Source organism: Oncorhynchus gorbuscha, linkage group LG12 (genome assembly GCF_021184085.1).
Source record: "Oncorhynchus gorbuscha isolate QuinsamMale2020 ecotype Even-year linkage group LG12, OgorEven_v1.0, whole genome shotgun sequence".
Lineage (NCBI taxonomy): Eukaryota > Metazoa > Chordata > Actinopteri > Salmoniformes > Salmonidae > Oncorhynchus > Oncorhynchus gorbuscha.
Window position 1 is genome coordinate 42,372,851 of NC_060184.1, and position 18,413 is coordinate 42,391,263.

The 18,413-nt window shown below is 44.4% G+C and overlaps 1 protein-coding gene across 2 annotated transcripts in view; it reads left to right on the top strand.

The window, feature by feature from the left end:
• adgb (androglobin) overlaps nucleotides 1-15,508 on the top strand; it is a 134,951-nt gene extending 119,443 nt beyond the window's left edge. For both annotated transcript variants that reach the window (XM_046292151.1, XM_046292152.1), the window contains exons 31-36: nucleotides 1,657-1,814; nucleotides 5,837-5,992; nucleotides 6,115-6,205; nucleotides 6,346-6,463; nucleotides 14,557-14,740; nucleotides 15,065-15,508. In XM_046292151.1, the coding sequence (XP_046148107.1) occupies nucleotides 1,657-1,814; nucleotides 5,837-5,992; nucleotides 6,115-6,205; nucleotides 6,346-6,463; nucleotides 14,557-14,740; nucleotides 15,065-15,256 (899 nt within the window). In that variant the 3' untranslated portion in view covers nucleotides 15,257-15,508. The remainder of the gene's footprint in view (nucleotides 1-1,656; nucleotides 1,815-5,836; nucleotides 5,993-6,114; nucleotides 6,206-6,345; nucleotides 6,464-14,556; nucleotides 14,741-15,064) is intronic.
• The last annotated feature ends 2,905 nt before the right edge of the window (nucleotides 15,509-18,413 follow it).

Genomic DNA, 18,413 nt, shown 5'->3' on the forward strand with positions numbered 1-18,413 from the left:
TTGCATTGCTAAGTGCTTTTTTTGACATACTGTACAGTGCCTTGTAAAAGTATTCATCCCCTTGGTGTTTTTCCTATTTTGTTGCATTACAACCTGTCATTTAAATTGATTTTATTTGGATTTCATGTAATGGACATAAACAAAATAGTCCAAATTCTTGAAGTGAAATGACAAATATAAATTGTTTCAAAAAATAAAAATAAATAAAAACCTGAAAGTGGTGCGGGCATATATATTTAGCCCCTTTGCTATGACGCCCCTAAATAAGATCTGGTGCAACCAATTGCCTTCAGAAGTCACATTATTAGTTGAATAAAGTCCACATGTGTGCCATCTAAGTGTCACATGATCTCAGTATATATACGCCTGTTCTGAAAGGGCCCAGAGTCTGCAACACCACTAAGCAAGGGGCACCACTAAGCAAGCGGCACCATGAAGACCAATGAGCTCTCCAAACAGGTCAGGGACAAAGTTGTGGAGAAGTACAGATCAGGTAAAACATTTCAGAAACTTTGAACATCCCACAGAGCACCATTATTAAAAAATGGAAAGAATATGGCACCACAACAAACCTGCCAAGATGGGGCCACCCACCAAAACTCACGGACCAGGCAAGGAGGGCATTAAATCATATAGGCAACAAAGAGACCAAAGATTACCCTGAAGGAGCTGCAAAGCTCCACAGCGGAGATTGGAGTATCTGTCCAAAGGACCACTTTAGGCCGTATACTCCACAGAGCTGCGAAAGGTGGATCTACAAAGGATTGACTTTGGGGGGTGAATAGTTATGCACGCTCAAGTTTCTGTTTTTTTGTCTTATTTCTTGTATGTTTCAACATTTTTTGCATCTTCAAAGTTGTAGGCATGTTTTGTAAATCAAATTATACAAACCCCCCAAAAATCTATTTTAATTCCAGGTTGTAAGTCAATAAAATGGGAAAAATGCTACGGGTGTCATGTTTTGTCATTGATTATCATGTCTTGTCCCTGTGCTTCCCCTTCTATTCGTTTCCCTCTGCTGGTCTTATTAGGTTCTTTCCCTCTTTCTATCCCTCTCTCTCCCCCTCCCTCTCTCACTCTCTCGCTCTCTCTTCTCTCTATCGTTCCGTTCCTGCTCCCAGCTGTTCCTATTCCCCTAATCAATCATTTAGTCTTCCCACACCTGTTCCCGATCCTTTTCCCTGATTAGAGTCCCTATTTCTCTCCTTGTTTTCCGTTCCTGCCCTGTCGGATCCTTGTCTATTATTCACCGTGCTGTGTCTATGTATCGCCCTGTCGTGTCGTGTTTCCCTCAGATGCTGCGTGGTGAGCAGGTGTCTGAGTCTGCTACGTTCAAGTGCCTTCCCGAGGCAACCTGCAGTTCTTGATCAAGTCTCCAGTCTGTTCTCGTCATTACGAGTAGTATTATGCCTTTTGTTTGTAAAGTAACTTTACTGGATTAAAACTCTGTTTTCGCCAAGTCGCTTTTGGGTCCTCATTCACCTGCATAACAACGGGAGGGTGAATACTTTCGCAAGCCACTCTATGTATATTTAATAAGAGCTATACAAATATATTTGATTGATTTTCCTTTGATTGATAGGTTCAGTGCGTGTATCTGTCCTGCTACTGACCATCTGATCGTTGACCTCTGTTCTCATTGGTCCTTGGTCATAGTGCACGGGGAGAAGCATGAGGACCCGGCAACTCCGGTCAGTGGTGAAGCCCAGAGCAGCGAAGGCCAGAAGTCATCCACCCCCAAGGGCAGTCGCAAGGGCAAAGGTGACAAGGACAAGGACAAACCCCCAGCCAAGCCTGGCTCCAGGATGGAAACGGTAGGTAACACTACAAACTGACAGCTGACCACCGCTGATTATTATACCCTACGCTGTTTACATAGACATTAGAAAGCAAAATATGGGCATTACTTGATAATAACCTAGTTGTTCCTTTGTTTATTTAGGATTCAAAGTATTAGTTGTGCATCTACTAAATGGTTGTGTTACCTGCAGCTTTGGCCTTTGACTAACCTAATAAGTGTATTCGATTATCTCAATCCATTCTCTCAACCAGCATCATGAGGTAGTCACCTGGAATGCATTTCAATTAACAGGTGTGCCTTCTTAAAAGTTAATTTGTGGAATTTCTTTCCGTAATGCATTTGAGCCAATCAGTTGTGTTGTGACAAGGTAGGGTTGGTATACAGAACATAGCCTTATGTGGTAAAAGACCAAGTCCATATTATGGCAAGAACAGCTCAAATAAGCAAAGAGAAACGACAGTCCATCATCACTTTAAGACATGAATGTCAGTCAATGCTGAACTTTTCTAGAACTCTGAAAGTTTCTTCAAGTGCAGTCGCAAAAACCATCAAGGTTTGGAATGAATGGAATGAACACACATACAGTCAATAACACATTCGAAAAAGTATACATACAGTGTGTGCAAATGAGGTAAGATAAGGGAGGTAAGGCAATAAATAGGCCACAGTGGCGAAATAATTACAATGTAGCAATTAAACACTGGAGTCATAGATGTGCAGAAGATGAATGTGCAAGTAGAGATACCGGAGTGAAAAGATTAAAAATAAATTATGAAACTGGCTCTCCTGAGTACTGCCACAGGAAAGGAGGACCCAGACTTACCTCTACTGCAGAGGATAAGTTCATTAGAGTTACCAGCCTCAGAAATTGCAGCCCAAATAAAGGCTTCACAGAGTTCAAGTAACAGACACATCTGAACATCAACTGTTTAGAAGTGAACTTGGTGAATCAGGCCTTCATGGTCGAATTGCAGCGATGAAACCACTGCTAAAGGACACCAATAAGAGGAAGGGAGTTGATTGGGCCAAGAAACACCGGTAGCCCAGTAGAGATCTGTCCGTTGGTCTGATGAGTCCAAATGTTTTATTTTTGGTTCCAACCTCTGTGTCTTTGTGAGATGCAGAGTAGGTGAACAGATGATCTCTGCATGTGTGGTTCCCACTGTGAAGCATAGAGGAGGAGGCGGTGTGATGGTGTGGGGTGCTTTGCTGGTGACACTGTCTGTGATTTATTTAGAATTCAAGCCACAATTAACCAGCATGGCTACCACAGCATTCAACAGCGATACGCTATCCCATCTGGTTTGTGCTTAGTGGGACTATTATTGTTTTTTAACATGACATTGACCCCAGAAGGATAGTGATGGAGTGCTGCATCAGATGACCTGGCCTCCACAATCACCCGACCTCAACCCATTGAGATGGTTTGGGATGAGTTGGACCGCATAGTGAAGGAGAAACAGCCAACAAGTGCTCAGCATGTGTGGGAACTCCTTCAAGACTGTTGGAAAAGCATTCCAGGTGAAGCTGGTTGAGAGAATGCCAAGAGTGTGCAAAGCTGTCATCGAGGCAAATGGTGGCTACTTTGACGAATCTCAAATCTATTTTGATTAAAAACTTTTTTTGGTTACTACTGTCGTGACGTTGTATTAGTTAATGTGATGACTGTTGTTCATCGAATGATTAATAGTTTCTAATTGCGTGATTAACTGAATCAAGCAATTATTAACCCATTAACCTGGGGCACCATGGGAAAACTAGTTTTTATTGAGTTTCTATTTCCCAAATTAACTCAAAGAATATCGATTTTCACAACAGCCGCTAATTAACCAGTTACCTCTTACAATCTCGTTCTGAACGTCATATAGCCCGTGAATCTGCATGGACCCGGGTCTCACCAATGAATTCGTACCACACCAATCTTAGTTGAATATGTATTTACTAAAAAGCTAAAATGATGATAAAAGATACACATAGACAAAACACATTATAGGCTATTGATTAGAACTTAGTATAACGGGCCAACACACTATGGCGCGTGTTACCCAAAATGGGGATTTCAAAGGGAGAGAGGAAAAATAAAGTACACGAGAGAAAATACATTTGGGTGAATTTGTCAGCTATGCTATTCTTACCCTAACCTTGCCCCAAACTGCTGCTCTTATGGGTCAGAATATAATGATGTAATTACGTGGGGTAGATCTCCGAGGATTCTCTGTGTGGACCGTTCAGAGGACCGTTCAAACTGCTGCTCTTATGGGTCAGAATATAATGATGTAATTACGTGGGGTAGATCTCAGAGGATTCTCTGTGTGGACCGTTCAGGGGACCGTTCAGGCTGCTCAATGACGCACTACTCCAGCGCACCTCTCTGATCGTCCTCCTGATGTCAGTGTCCTTTTGGCTTAGGAGTCTGTTCCCTCACCCTTGCTCTGGAAGGGGTCTTCTGAGGACAGACAACTCTGTAGCTCAGAGCTCACAGAAATAGTGTAGATGCCACGATTCGATGGGAGATGGAGGCTAGGTGGTTTGACTTGAATTCACCCGCTTAGACACAGCTACTCATCCGTAGCTTTGGTAGAAAACAATTTCTTTGTCTTCAAACTTGTGTTGCGTTCTGGGTTCGTTGACTTTTTCGACCTTGTTTGCAGCTTGGGTCACATAGTCTTCCTGTAAATTCTCTACTCACAGGTTTTATACCCTTGGGTCAAAAGTGGGCGTAATCGCCTTTAGGGCAATTCACTGGGCGTACCAAGTTAATGAGGCATGGTCTAGATTTTACTCAAACCCAATTTTAGACAACTAACTTCACATTTCATCTTCCCCAAAACATTCCCTTTGATTTGGACATTTTCCACACAACGTACAATGTATAAACATTAAACATATACTAGGAAGACTCTTCACGTTACAATGTTTTCGTAATAATGTCATCTATTAACCTTTAATAACAAAACCAAAATGACATACATTTTCATATTCCATCTATCGTCATGACCACTATTGTGGCTGACGGAAACCATTGTTCCAAAGTCCCTATATTTCATGTTTAATGTTCTGAGGCTGGTTCTCCATAGTAACAGGACAAAGGAATTTGTCTGTGGCCTGAGATTTACCAGGGGCGTGAGGGGTCATAAAACCCCCACATCTTCAGACCCCTAGATCTCTCCTCCTCTGTTGGGGTTGAGAGATAATCTGTAGGGTTGTGGTCTCCTGTCACCTGACCTGGTCAGGACAGTCATGACAACACCATCCCCACAGTGAAGCAGTCATGACACTACATAATTGTCATTTCATGGTTTTGATATTTTCACGATAATTCTACAATGTAGAACATAGTAAAAATAAGGAAAAACCCTTGAATGAGTAGGTGTGTCCAAACTTTTGACTGGTACTCTAAATATTTATATATATATATCCAATCACAAAGCGTGATTGGATAATGACTTGCCGGCCAAACCGTTCCCTAACCCGGACGACGTAGGGCCAATTGTGCACCGCCTCATGGGTCTCCCGGTTGCAGCCGGCTACAACACAGCCTGGGAACCTAGGTCTGTAGTGAGGCCTCTTGCACTGCGGTGCAGTTCCTTCGACCGCTGTGCCACTCGGGAGGCAACCCTGTATTGTTTTAATAGACCTAACTAAAGCTGTAGCTCTGACCATGCTCTGCTCCCTTTGTAATTGCTTTTCTCCACAGCATATTTGTCACAACCACTAAAGAAAATGCCATTTGAAAGGCAGATTTCTCTAAAAGCGCTCTCTCCTTGACTAAATTTCAATTTTGACGTGGCCGTTGTTTTTGCTGCACCTTTGATGCAGCACTAGCTTAACGAGGGAGAGCGGATATGATTTGTGAATAGATGAGCTGAGAAATGATCCTCCGTCATGTGCATGGATGAGATAGACAGGTGAGTACATCATGACTTGGAGCTGTGTCTTCTCTCTTTATGCAAGACTGGCTGGCTATAGTGCCATAAGAAAAAGATATTGGGAGATATCTGTAACCTCCCTTATGAAGGCTATTTGTGTTTATAGAGCCTGGATCAGTCGAAGCCTTACTGGACGCTGCGTGTGGTGAGTGACCAGTGTGATGCGGAGGTAATTGAGGTGAGGAAGGACACAGAGAGACTGGATGAAATCAGAGCTATGAAACAGGCCTGGGAGACCGCTGAGCCTGGCAGGTGTATCAAGGTAGAACTGACTCTATAGTGTATCTCTCCTTTTTTGTTTCTCTCTCTCATGACATGGTGATTGAGTAATAATCAATATCAATAGATATGTAACAGTATTGAGGATGTTGTAATGTGTTTCAGGCCCTCCAGTCCAGACTACAGTTCATTAACAAACTCCTAAGTGGGGCCAATGCAGACACACCCACTGATGGAACAGAGAGTGGAGAGCCAGGTACCACACTCTGCAAACTCACCTGCACACCTCTGAGTATTTAATTTCATATTGTATTTTGTAGAACAGTTGATGAAAGGAATGATCACCAGTAATGAACAGTAGGTTTAGTGATGTGTATTTTTCTGGTTCTCCTGCAGCTATCCACTCCCAGTCTCCTGATGCTCATATGAGTCCGTCCAATCAGGAGCTGGCTCTCCTCAGCCAACCAGATCCCTCCCAGCACCACTTACCTATGGACTACACCCCCTTCATCAGGTCTCTCACTCTCTCTCAGTATAATTCACTCTCCTCCATTCCTCCCTCCTCTCTCTCTCTCTCTCTCTCTCTCTCTCTCTCTCTCTCTCTCTCTCTCTCTCTCTCTCACTCACTCACTCACTCACTCACTCACTCACTCACTCACTCACTTCACTTCACTTCACTTCACTTCACTTCACTTCGCTTCACTTCACTTCTGTGCATTACTGCTTTTGGTGATATGTTTTTCCAGTTTGGTAAGAAGGAAAGGGGTCTCCCTGACCCATAGAGTACAATCCACTAAAGCCATTTAACCAGCTGTCTTGCCCTCTTCTCCCCTTCATCTCCAGTCCCCTCTGTGACCCTAGTTTCCTCTCTCGGTAACCCACGGTAATGTGATGTGTCCCCTCACCACACCAGACTAGCCCAGTGTATCGGTCCCTCTTTGCAGCGTCTGGGGGTGATGCACAGGCCTGGCTCATTTCCTGCTGTCACTGGACAAGCGGTTTTCATCTGCACCCTCACGTTTTATCCTTCCTTCGTCATAGATAGTGGGTTATAATCAATGGAGTTTAATGCAGCTGTTCTGTGGACATTTTATTGACCCAGAGTCACAGGGGTAGAAGGTGAGAGGGGGATAATTCCAATCTGTAGCTAAGCCCTGGACACTATTACTCAGTGTGTTTGTTGAAGACAATGTTTAATTTTCCTCTGCATAAGGCAATAGTGGATAGACTGCCTTCTGTCTACTAGTTCTCCTTCCTTCAGAGAGTGTGTGTGTGTGTGTGCCTGCCTACTCAGCAGCCCTCCCAGTCTCCATACATCAGCAAGTTTAGCCTCGCTAGCTTTTCTTTCTGGTCCTCTCTGGGGTTGCAACCCCAGCTTCCATTGGAGCTTTAAACAGCAGCATGACAAGATCACACGCCTCTATTGAAGTGATAATGCCTTCAAAGCCGTTGTTTGGAGGATATATTGATACTGCTGAACACAGTGCATTCGGGAAGCTTTTAGACCCCTTGACTTTTTCCACATTTTGTTTTGTTGCAACTTTATTCTAAAATGGATCAAGTAAATGTTTTCCCTCATCATTCTACACACAATACCACATAATGACAAAGCAAGGACAGTTTTTTGAAATTTTTGCAAATGTATTCAAAATAAAAAACCTATAATAATACCTTATTTACATAAGTAGTCAGACCGTTTGCTGTGAGACTTGAAATTGAGCTCAGGTGCATCCTGTTTTCATTGAGATGTTTCTACAACTTGATTGGAGTCCACCTGTGGTAAATTCAATTGATTGGACATAATTTGGAGAGGCACACACCTGTCTATATAAGGTCCCACAGTTGACAGTGCATTTCAGAGCTAAAACCAAGCCATGAGGTCGAGGGAATTGTCCGTAGAGCTCCGAGACAGGATTGTGTCGAGGCACAAATTTGGGGAAGGATTCCCAAACATTTTGGCAGAATTGAAGGTCCCCAAGAATACAGTGGCCTCCATCATTCTTAAATGGAAGAACTTTGAAACCACCAAGACTCTTCCTAGAGCTGGCTGCCCGGCCAAACTGAGCAATTGGGGGAGAAGGGCTTTGGTCAGGGAGGTGACCAAAAACTCGATGGTCACTCTGAAAGAGTTCCTCTGTGGAAATGGAAGAACCTTCCAGAAGGACAACCATCTCTGCAGCACTCAATCAATCAGGCTTTTATGGTAGAGTGGCCAGACGGAAGCCACTCCTCAATACAAGGTAAATGACAGACCACTTGGAGTTTGCCAAAAGGCACCTAAAGGACTCTCAGACCATGAGAAACAAGATTCTCTGGTCTGATGAAGCCAATATTGAACTCCTTGCCCTGAAATCCCCAAATACAGGTGTGTCAAGCTCGTAGCTTCATACCCAAGAAGACTCGAGGCTGTAATCACTGCCTAAGGTGCTTCAACAAAGTACTGAGTAAAGAGTCTGAATACTTATGTAAATGTGATATTTCCGTTTTTTATTTGTAATACATTTGCAAAAATATCTAAAAACCTGTTTTTGAATTTGTCATTGTGAGGTATTGTGTGTAGATTTATGAGCAAAAACCAATTTGATACATTTTTAAACATAGCTGTAACGTGACACAATGTGGAAGAACTCAAGGGGTCTGAATACTTTCCGAATGCACAGGCTTTGAGGGGATGGTTACCAACATATTTAAATAATACTTGACAAATTTTTATTAACTTTATTTTGATTATTTGATTAATTTCAACCTTCCTCGAGATGTAGTCCCAATACAAATCTAGGGTTGCTAACCAAGCCGACCATCCGTTCTATCGGTTCGGTTGTCAGAGACGCAACCCAGTTGTTCACAGTCTTTTTGTTCTGTATCTATGGACGTGATCCAGTAGTTTGTTCTAAATGTTCCATTGCCATACTGACTGACAACGTTCTTATCCCTTGCTTGCTAGCTAGTCAACTACGGCTAACTTAGTCACGTCAAAAAGTCTAGCCAGACTAACAGCAATGTAGCTGCATTTGTATTTGTTTAAGCTGTTTTCTAGTGACATTTTTTTGGATTCATCCATAAAAATTAACTAATGAGGCGCAAATTCACCTGGCATAGAAAATGTGCTCACTCTGCCTGCCTGTCGGTCTCATCCCGACACATTCATCACTATGAGACAGCTGGAGATCGAATTTGAATATTGAAACAATGTTGCAAATGTAGGAGAGACAGACCGCAAGGTTTATACAGATCTCTGCTCTCCTCTCCTCTATCCTCTCCTCTCTCTCCCATTCTCATCTCTACTCTGCTGGTTCTACATGATAAATGGGATGATATTTGGGTTTATGTATTGAGGAGCTATTTTGGGGTTCCAATAAGCCCGCCACTCCTGTGAGACGTGCCCCTCTCTTCACCCCCCCCCCCAGCCCACCCCTTTTGTGTGTGTGTGTGTGTGTGTGTGTGTGTGTGTGTGTGTGTGTGTGTGTGTGTGTGTGTGTGTGTGTGTGTGTGTGTGTGTGTGTGTGTGTGTGTGTGTGTGTGTGTGTGTGTGTGTGTGTGTGTGTGTGTGTGTGTGTGTGTGTGTGTGTGTGTGTGTGTGTGTGTGTGTGTGTGTGTGTGTGTGTGTGTGTGTGTGTGTGTGTGTGTGTGTGTGTGTGGCCGTCTGCTCCTCTGGTTAATGGCTGTAGACACCCGCCCTGATTCACACACACCTGCAAACACACACACACTCACTTCTACACACAGACTCACACACACTCTTCCAGACACACAGGCACACTCGGAGGGCGGAGAGGGTGATGTTCATTAACCATCCTAAGTCCATTAGCTCCCATATAGACAGCCATATTTAGCCTTTTCTAATCTACCTTTAAATACCTCACCCACCTCACCTCTCCTCCCCGGTCCCCAGGAGACACACTACACTCAGTCATACCTGGCCCTGACCAGATTCCTCGACTCTGCAGCCCTATCCTACAGTCTATTTCTGACATCTCATCATACACCAGCCTAGTGCATCATCTTTCCTTCCATACAGTATGAGGATAGATGGGCATCTCACCGAGGGAGGGAGGGACAGAGGATGTGTGTGTGTGTTGGGAGGGGGTGTAGGATCTGGGATAGGAGACAAGGAAAGGTCAATGATATGCAGTTTATGAGATGAAGGGGAGGGGAATGTGTCCTCGGATGATCATTTTGATCATTCTTGTACTCCCTCGCCTAATCCTTGCATTCCCATTTCTACTTGTCCTCCCCACTGTCTCTTTGGCCCTCTTGCTCCCTCTACTTTTGACTATTTTTATAGTATTCAAATTCAAATTGTATCATAGTCTTACTTCAGATAAATGCTTATGATAAGGAATTGTTCTGTTTCAATGTCTTTCATATATGTCTGTTTCATATAGACCGCTGTGGGGCCGTATGTACCAGTCTCAGAATAGGAGTGCTGATCTAGGATCAGGGACCGGATTCACAAAACCTTCACACAAAAAAGATATTTCTTCTTAACTGACATGTTTTCCTTAACTATAGACTTAAGAAGAAAGTTAAGCAAAGTTGCTATTCTTCAATAAAGTTATTGGAAATGTTCTTAAGGTTTTTCCTAAGTTTCTTCCTAAGAAAGAACTTAAGAAGAAATGGGATTCTTGAAAATAATGCTTTAAGATTTCTTCTTGGAAATGTGCTTAACTTTAGGACAGCTAAACACTTTCGTAATCATGAACGTTTTCTTGCGCTGCAGACACAGTTGGCTACCGGATATTTAAATACAGCAAGAATACAAATGAACCACGCATTACCTAGCTAGCTAGTAATTAACAATATATTACAATATTCTAGAAGTGTTAAATTGCTAGCGCTATCTTGTCAATTTGCAAAGAAGAACATGGCTAGCTTAGCTAATTTTAATGTCGTTAGCTATGTTGGCTATAATATCTTTATAGCCAACACGTTAGCTCGCTAACATCGCTAACTAACTTACTGGTCGCGTAGTCCCTCTACCACCATCTCTATGATGGTCTCATCTCCCTTCTTCTTAGCAGCCTACTTGATGTCATACTTTCCAGGTCCATACGCAAATAGTTCAAACTACTAATTTTAAAAATGACTCTCTCCAGAAATAAGTCTCTCACTGTTGCCGCCTGCTACTACCGACCCCCCTCAGCTCCCAGCTGTGCCCTGGACACCATTTGTGAATTGATCGCCCTCCATCTAGCTTCAGAGTTTGTTCTGTTAGGTGACCTAAACTGGGATATGCTTAACACCCCGGCAGTCCTACAATCTAAGCTAGATGCCCTCAATATCACACAAATCATCAAGGAACCCACCAGGTACAGCCCTAAATCTGTAAACAAGGGCACCCTCACAGACGTCATCCTGACCAACTGGCCCTCCAAATACACCTCCGCTGTCTTCAACCAGGATCTCAGCAATCACTGCCTCATTGCCTGTATGGAACCGCAGTCAAACGACCACCCCTCATCACTGTCAAACGCTCCCTAAAACACTTCTGTAAGCAGGCCTTTCTAATCGACCTGGACCAGGTATCCTGGAAGGATATTGACCTCATCCCGTCAGTTGAGGATGCCTGGTCATTCTTTAAAAGTAACTTCTTCACCATTTTAGATAAGCATGCTCCGTTCAAAAAATGCAGAACTAAGAACAGATATAGCCCTTGGTTCACTCCAGACCTGACTGCCCTCGACCAGCACAAAAACATCCTGTGGTGGACTGCAATAGCATCGAATAGTCCCCGCGATATGCAACTGTTCAGGGAATTCAGGAACCAATACACGCAGTCAGTCAGGAAAGCAAAGGCCAGCTCCTTCAGGCAGAAATTTGCATCCTGTAGCTCTAACTCTAAAAAGTTCTGGGACACTGTGAAGTCCATGGAGAACAAGAGCACCTCCTCCCAGCTGCCCACTGCACTGAGGCTAGGTAACACGGTCACCACCGATAAATCCATGATTATCGAAAACTTCAACAATTATTTCTCAACGGCTGGCCATGCCTTCCTCCTGGCTACTGCAACCTTGGCCAACAGCCCCCCCCACAGCTACTCGCCCAAGCCTCTCCAGGTTCTCCTTTACCCAAATCCAGATAGCAGATGTTCTGAAAGAGCTGCAAAACCTGGACCCGTACAAATCAGCTGGGCTTGACAATCTGGACCCTCTATTTCTGAAACTATCCGCCGCCATTGTCGCAAACCCCTATTACCAGCCTGTTCAACCTCTCTTTCATATCGTCTGAGATCCCCAAGGATTGGAAAGCTGCCGCAGTCATCCCCCTCTTCAAAGGGGGAGACACCCTCGACCCAAACTGTTACAGACCTATATCCATCCTGCCCTGCCTATCTAAGGTCTTCGAAAGCCAAGTCAACAAACAGGTCACTGACCATCTCGAATCCCACCGTACCTTCTCCGCTGTGCAATCTGGTTTCCGAGCCGGTCACGGGTGCACCTCAGCCACGCTCAAGGTACTAAACGATATCATAACCGCCATCGATAAAAGACAGTACTGTGCAGCCGTCTTCATCGACCTCGCCAAGGCTTTCGACTCTGTCAATCACCATATTCTTATTGGCAGACTCAGTAGCCTCGGTTTATCGGATGACTGCCTTGCCTAGTTCACCAATTACTTTGCAGACAGAGTTCAGTGTGTCAAATCGGAGGGCATGCTGTCCGGTCCTCTGGCAGTCTCTATGTTGGTGCCACAGGGTTCAATTCTCGGGCCGACTCTTTTCTCTGTATATATCAATGATGTTGCTCTTGCTGCGGGCGATTCCCTGATCCACCTCTACGCAGACGACACCATTCTGTAAACTTCCGGCCCGTCCTTGGACACTGTGCTATCTAACATCCAAAGGAGCTTCAATGCCATACAACACTCCTTCCGTGGCCTCCAACTGCTCTTAAACGCTAGTAAAACCAAATGCATGCTTTTCAACAGTTCGCTGCCTGCACCCGCACGCCCGATTAGCATCACCACCCTGGATGGTTCCGACCTAGAATATGTGGACATCTATAAGTACCAAGGTGTCTGGCTAGACTGTAAACTCTCCTTCCAGACTCATATCAAACATCTCTAAAATCAAATTTAGAGTCGGCTTTCTATTCCGCAACAAAGCCTCCTTCACTCACGCCGCCAAACTTACCCTAGTAAAACTGACTATCCTACCGATCCTCGACTTCGGCGATGTCATCTACAAAATAGCTTCCAACACTCTAATCAGCAAACTGGATGCAGTTTAACACAGTGCCATCCGTTTTGTTACTAAAGCACCTTATACCACCCACCACTGCGACCTGTATGCTCTAGTCGGCTGGCCCTTGCTACATATTCGGCGCCAGACCCACTGGCTCCAGGTCATCTACAAGTCCATGCTAGGTAAAGCTCCGCCTTATCTCAGTTCACTGGTCACGATGGCAACACCCATCCGTAGCATGCGCTCCAGCAGGTGTATCTCACTGATCATCCCTAAAGCCAACACCTCATTTGGCCGCCTTTCATTCCAGTTCTCTGCTGCCTGTGACTGGAACGAATTGCAAAAATCGCTGAAGTTGGAGACTTTTATCTCCCTCACGAACTTCAAACATCTGCTATCTGAGCAGCTAACCGATCGCTGCAGCTGTACATAGTCTATCGGTAAATAGCCCACCCAATTTTACCTACCTCACCCCCATAATGTTTTTATTTATTTACTTTTCTACTTTGCACACCAATATCTCTACCTGTACATGACCATCTGATCATTTATCACTCCAGTGTTAATCTGCAAAATTGTAATTATTCGCCTACCTCCTCATGCCTTTTGCACACAATGTATATAGACTCTCTTTTTTCTACTGTGTTATTGACTTGTTAATTGTTTACTCCATGTGTAACTCTGTGTTGTCTGTTCACACTGCTATGCTTTATCTTGGCCAGGTCGCAGTTGCAAATGAGAACTTGTTCTCAACTAGCCTACCTGGTTAAATAAAGGTGAAATAGAAAATAAAATAGAAAATGTCGGACCACCTCTTTTTTTACGGCGTCACTGTCCCTTGCCATACCCCTGACGGCAGAGACAGACTCGGACACTCTCGCCTGTCCTTTCTTTTTGGTTATCAAGTTATCAAGTCTCCCCAACAGCAACCTTCCTCCTGGCTGCTATTTTCTCCACCTTCACATCAATCTCTTTTCTTGGTTGACCATTTTTTGATTTTGATATAGCTAGTCTGATGGCTATATGATGTGTGAAAAATAATGAAATAACTCAATCTGATCATCCCTGTCACATAGGCTTATTCATTGGTTTCAAGCACGTTACTAATGTCAATGCCACAAGACATTTATGAAGTTCCTAAGGAAACTACGAATTCCTATAAACATTTTGAGGATTTGCATTTACGAACTATCTTATGAACTTCCTATTTTTTTCCTTAAGAGACTTCTTAACGCTTTTTCATAAGTAATGTTTTGTGAATCCAGCCCCAGGTCCCCTCTGTCCATGTAATCTTTTTCGTGATGATCTAAAAGGCAAAACTGAGGCTCAATCAGCACTCCTACTCTGAGACGCTTGACACATTTCGCCCCAGATATTCTACCTAACTAAGCATGTTGCCCTGTGTGCTGTGCTCTACTGTGTAGGAGGCAGCAGGAGGTTCCTGTTCTGAAGGACCAGGTGATGGAGGAGGCCCAGCGGAGGGAGCGCTTAGAGCAGATCCAGGGCTTCAGGTTGGTCAGAGACACTGTGCTGGAACACCGCAGGCAGGAGCAGGCTAACAGGAAGGAGCTCAAGAGACGCCAGCTGGAGATGTATGACGGCCTACAGGTCAGCACAGGGTTAACAGGGTTGTACATATAACGCACAGGTACATGCACACACACATACGTACACACAACACAGAGAACAGAATAACTCTGCACAAACGGTATAAAACTATGATTCATACTGTTATGACTTTGAGAGGAAAAGGGACGGGACAGGATATCAGTAGCCTTCCGAGCCGCTTGATCGTGCGAGCTTACATGAATGGTTCGCCATTTGTGGGAACTCGTGAGGCTAGGATATCAGTTGACCGTCTCTCTTTGTCTTTCTCTCTGTCCTTCTCTCGTACTGCCTTATTTGTCCTCTTCCCCCTCTCTCTCTGTCCAGGTGGCGCTGGGAGTGCAGCGTCAGAAGGTGCTGGCGGCCCGGGAGGTGTTCCGAAACCGGCTACTGGAGGCGGAGCTTCGTCGTCAGGAGGAGGAAGAGGTGGCTCTGGAGGCCGCTAGGCAGGTGGAGCTTGAGAAGAACGCCGCCCAGCAACCCAGCAAGCAGGCCAAGAGTGCCAGCAAGAAGAAGTGATCCCATTGGGTACGCCTTGACTGTCCACAACTCCTCCTTGATTGTCAGCCAATCTGAGTCCGTCGTTACGATATAGAGCAATATTTATAGAGAGCAATATTCACCTAAAGTTTTTTTACTTCAGTGTTTAGAAAATATTATTTTATTGCAAATAGTACTATTCACATGTATTTGTTATTCCAGTCTCATTCTGATAGTGCTGCAATGGTGTCTGTTCTTTCTGTCTGTCATTAAAACACTGTGTCAGCTGTCTGGAGGACTCAAACCTTAGGTTGCTTACTTGTAACTTACTTCTATACAGTGAAACATCTTGCCCATTGCAAGAAAACATATTTGCAGACATCAAAATGACAGAAATAGAAAATGCACAGAATCCAGTTGTCAGTCATTTTCTCAATTATTGATCATTTCCCTCTAAAGAACGCCAGGGACATCTTTAATACCTACACATTATTGATTTTACCTTTCTATTCATCTGCCGTTTTGAAGGCCACAGTATTGACTAGATCACCAGGTCAATGGAAGACACAAGTGTTGGGCTCAACCAAACATCTATGGGCTGGCTGACTGACTGATTGGTTGGTCAAGACTGCCTCGCACCATTCGTATTGTGGTCTGGTTTGGTTCATTCCCAATAAGCTCACCTTGCTGATCAATGGTAGTGTGGTAGTGTTGATGACAGGCAAACCAGCTTTGGTCAAAGTAGAAGGACACAGAATATGTTTGAACTACAAGTATTATCTGTTGATCATCAACATATACTGCTCTGATGCCCTGAATTCGAGACAATGGTAACAGTCAAAGCTTGTATCAACAATCTTGACATCTTTGGTACAGCTTCTCACAGGTAGGACAGATTCATGATGACTTCAGGGTCGTGTAGGTAGGAAGGAAGGCTGCATTTATAAAGTACTCAAACAGTCCTGAGGAGAGGAGAGCCCAGTCAGTGTTGTCCCTAGTCAGGTGCTGAGGAACGGGAAATCAAATGAAAAAGAAAGGGGCAATGGTGCCATCTAGTGGTGTTAATGCTTAATAAACCCTCATCAAGCCTTCGAAATGCTATGGGATTCTCAAGGTTGACAATAATGAATAGTTACATTTTGTGCCAGAAGAAACTATTGTGTGAGTGCACATGTTCATGCGTGCAAATGTATGTATGTGTGTGTGTTGCAGGTTGAGTCAGCGGTGCAAGGGTGTACAGAGCTATTCCATTGTTTGGTTGTAGATGGCTCACCTCACACATCCTTATGGAGAATTCTGGCATGTTCCTATGGCCTACAACAACACTATACATGACAGTGTCGTTATTGTAGGCAAGGTCACCATAGACCGCTACATTGTGTGATCATATGTACGTATCATGTCAGTCAGTGTGTGTTCTACCTAGCTGTAGACCGTAATAAGAGAGTGTGCTCGCATAGGCCTGTGCTGTCCAGACTGTGTGTGTGTCTGTTCAGCCTGGCAGTCAGGCCTCATCCAGCCAACACAACCCTTATTCCCCCCCCGTAGCCGCATGACGGAGCTAATCCACTAAACCCTGTTCCAGGCACAGAGCGTTCCCTGCTTCCTTCTCCTCTGCTCTCCCTCGCTTTTCATTTCATCATTGTTATTTTCAGTTTTTCTCTTGTTTGTTTCCCTTTCCACTGAGGTGCAGGAAAACCTTCTATGCCTGGCAGCTTGTTCACCTTCTTTCAATGAAAAGCACGATGGCAAACCTGTCCTTTATTATGAAATTCCGTAACAGTGTAATTGCCATCGACGTGTGTATTAATTGTAAAGCCGTCTGTTCTGTAAGTCGGCAGCTGTTGTGTTTATGATATGATATAAATATGTTGTGAGGGAAGGGTAACTATGGAACAACCTTGAGCAGAAGGGAGGTCGAGCCTAGTTGTGTGTGTGTGTGTGTGTGTCTGACTAAATGTGTCAGTGTGTAACGAGAGAATCTGTGTGGGGCTTAATTGGAGGCGTAGAGAAAGGCATGATGAAATCAGGTGAAACAGGAGCAACACACACAGACAGAGCAGTCCTTGAGTGACATGTGTGGGCTTTGGAACCCCTTTCCCTCCCTGCTGAGCACCATGACAAATAGGAATCGTTGAGTCATCCATCTACATACAGAAGGACATGGATCGGCCGGTCAGAAGGTATTCGCTCGTACTTGCGAGTCTTTGACACAGACAGGGAGAGAATAACAAGAGGATGACTCATTCAACCTGTCAATATATTCATACATTCGGACTCCCTACTTCCTGACCCATTCACACATTTACTGAGTCACACGTGAAGTACTGAATCTTCCTGCAATTTTGTATAGCTCTTTCAACAAGATCTCAAAGCACTTTACATTGTATTTCATGTATTTGGTTGGTTGACTCATGCGCACACATAGACTCCTCTGTGAGCTCAGTGAGGTGGGAGAGGGTCATTTGGATCGCTGGTTCCACATTGTGCTGCAGCACTGCCCTCTGGGAATTGAAATCCTCCAGGGGGTACAGTCATTTGCCACAAGAGAGCGAGAGAGAACTGCTTCTCAGCCCTGTTTGATGAGGAGGGTTAGGCAGGGTGCCAGAGCCTGGCTGTTTTATGGAAGGATTGCACTGTAGACAGGAGAAGGTAGGCTTCCAGGATTGAGCTCAAGGTTTTACTGCAGTAATCCGACACATCCTAACACACACTCTCACACGCTGTCACACACACACACATCTTTTTTTCCTGTCGTCAAAATGATGAAAGCTGGACAGCACCCCAGACTAGTAGCAAAGAAATGCTGACCTGGATGCAGTTTCACCTCAGTAATCCTTCTCTGCTCTACCTTCCCCTGTTACTCCCCCTGAGCCTTACTCCCTCATCTGTCTCCCTGACGCCCAGTCAAGGAGCAGAGTGCAAGACGCACAGGAGCGACAACACAGCAAGATGTCAAATAAATTAGGGTGGAAAACAGAGAGAAAAGAACAAATAGCTGACTGTCAGAAATAGAGTGAACACAACAATAAGGTCACAGCTGAGGAAAACACAAAATGGTGCACCAAACAGACAAGCAAACACATCCTCGTCAGAATGTTTTAGGATAGCCTGGCGGTTAAGAACCTTGGGCCAGTAACCAAAAGGTTGCTGGTTCGAATCCCTGAGCAGGCAAGTTGGGAAAATCTGCCGTTCT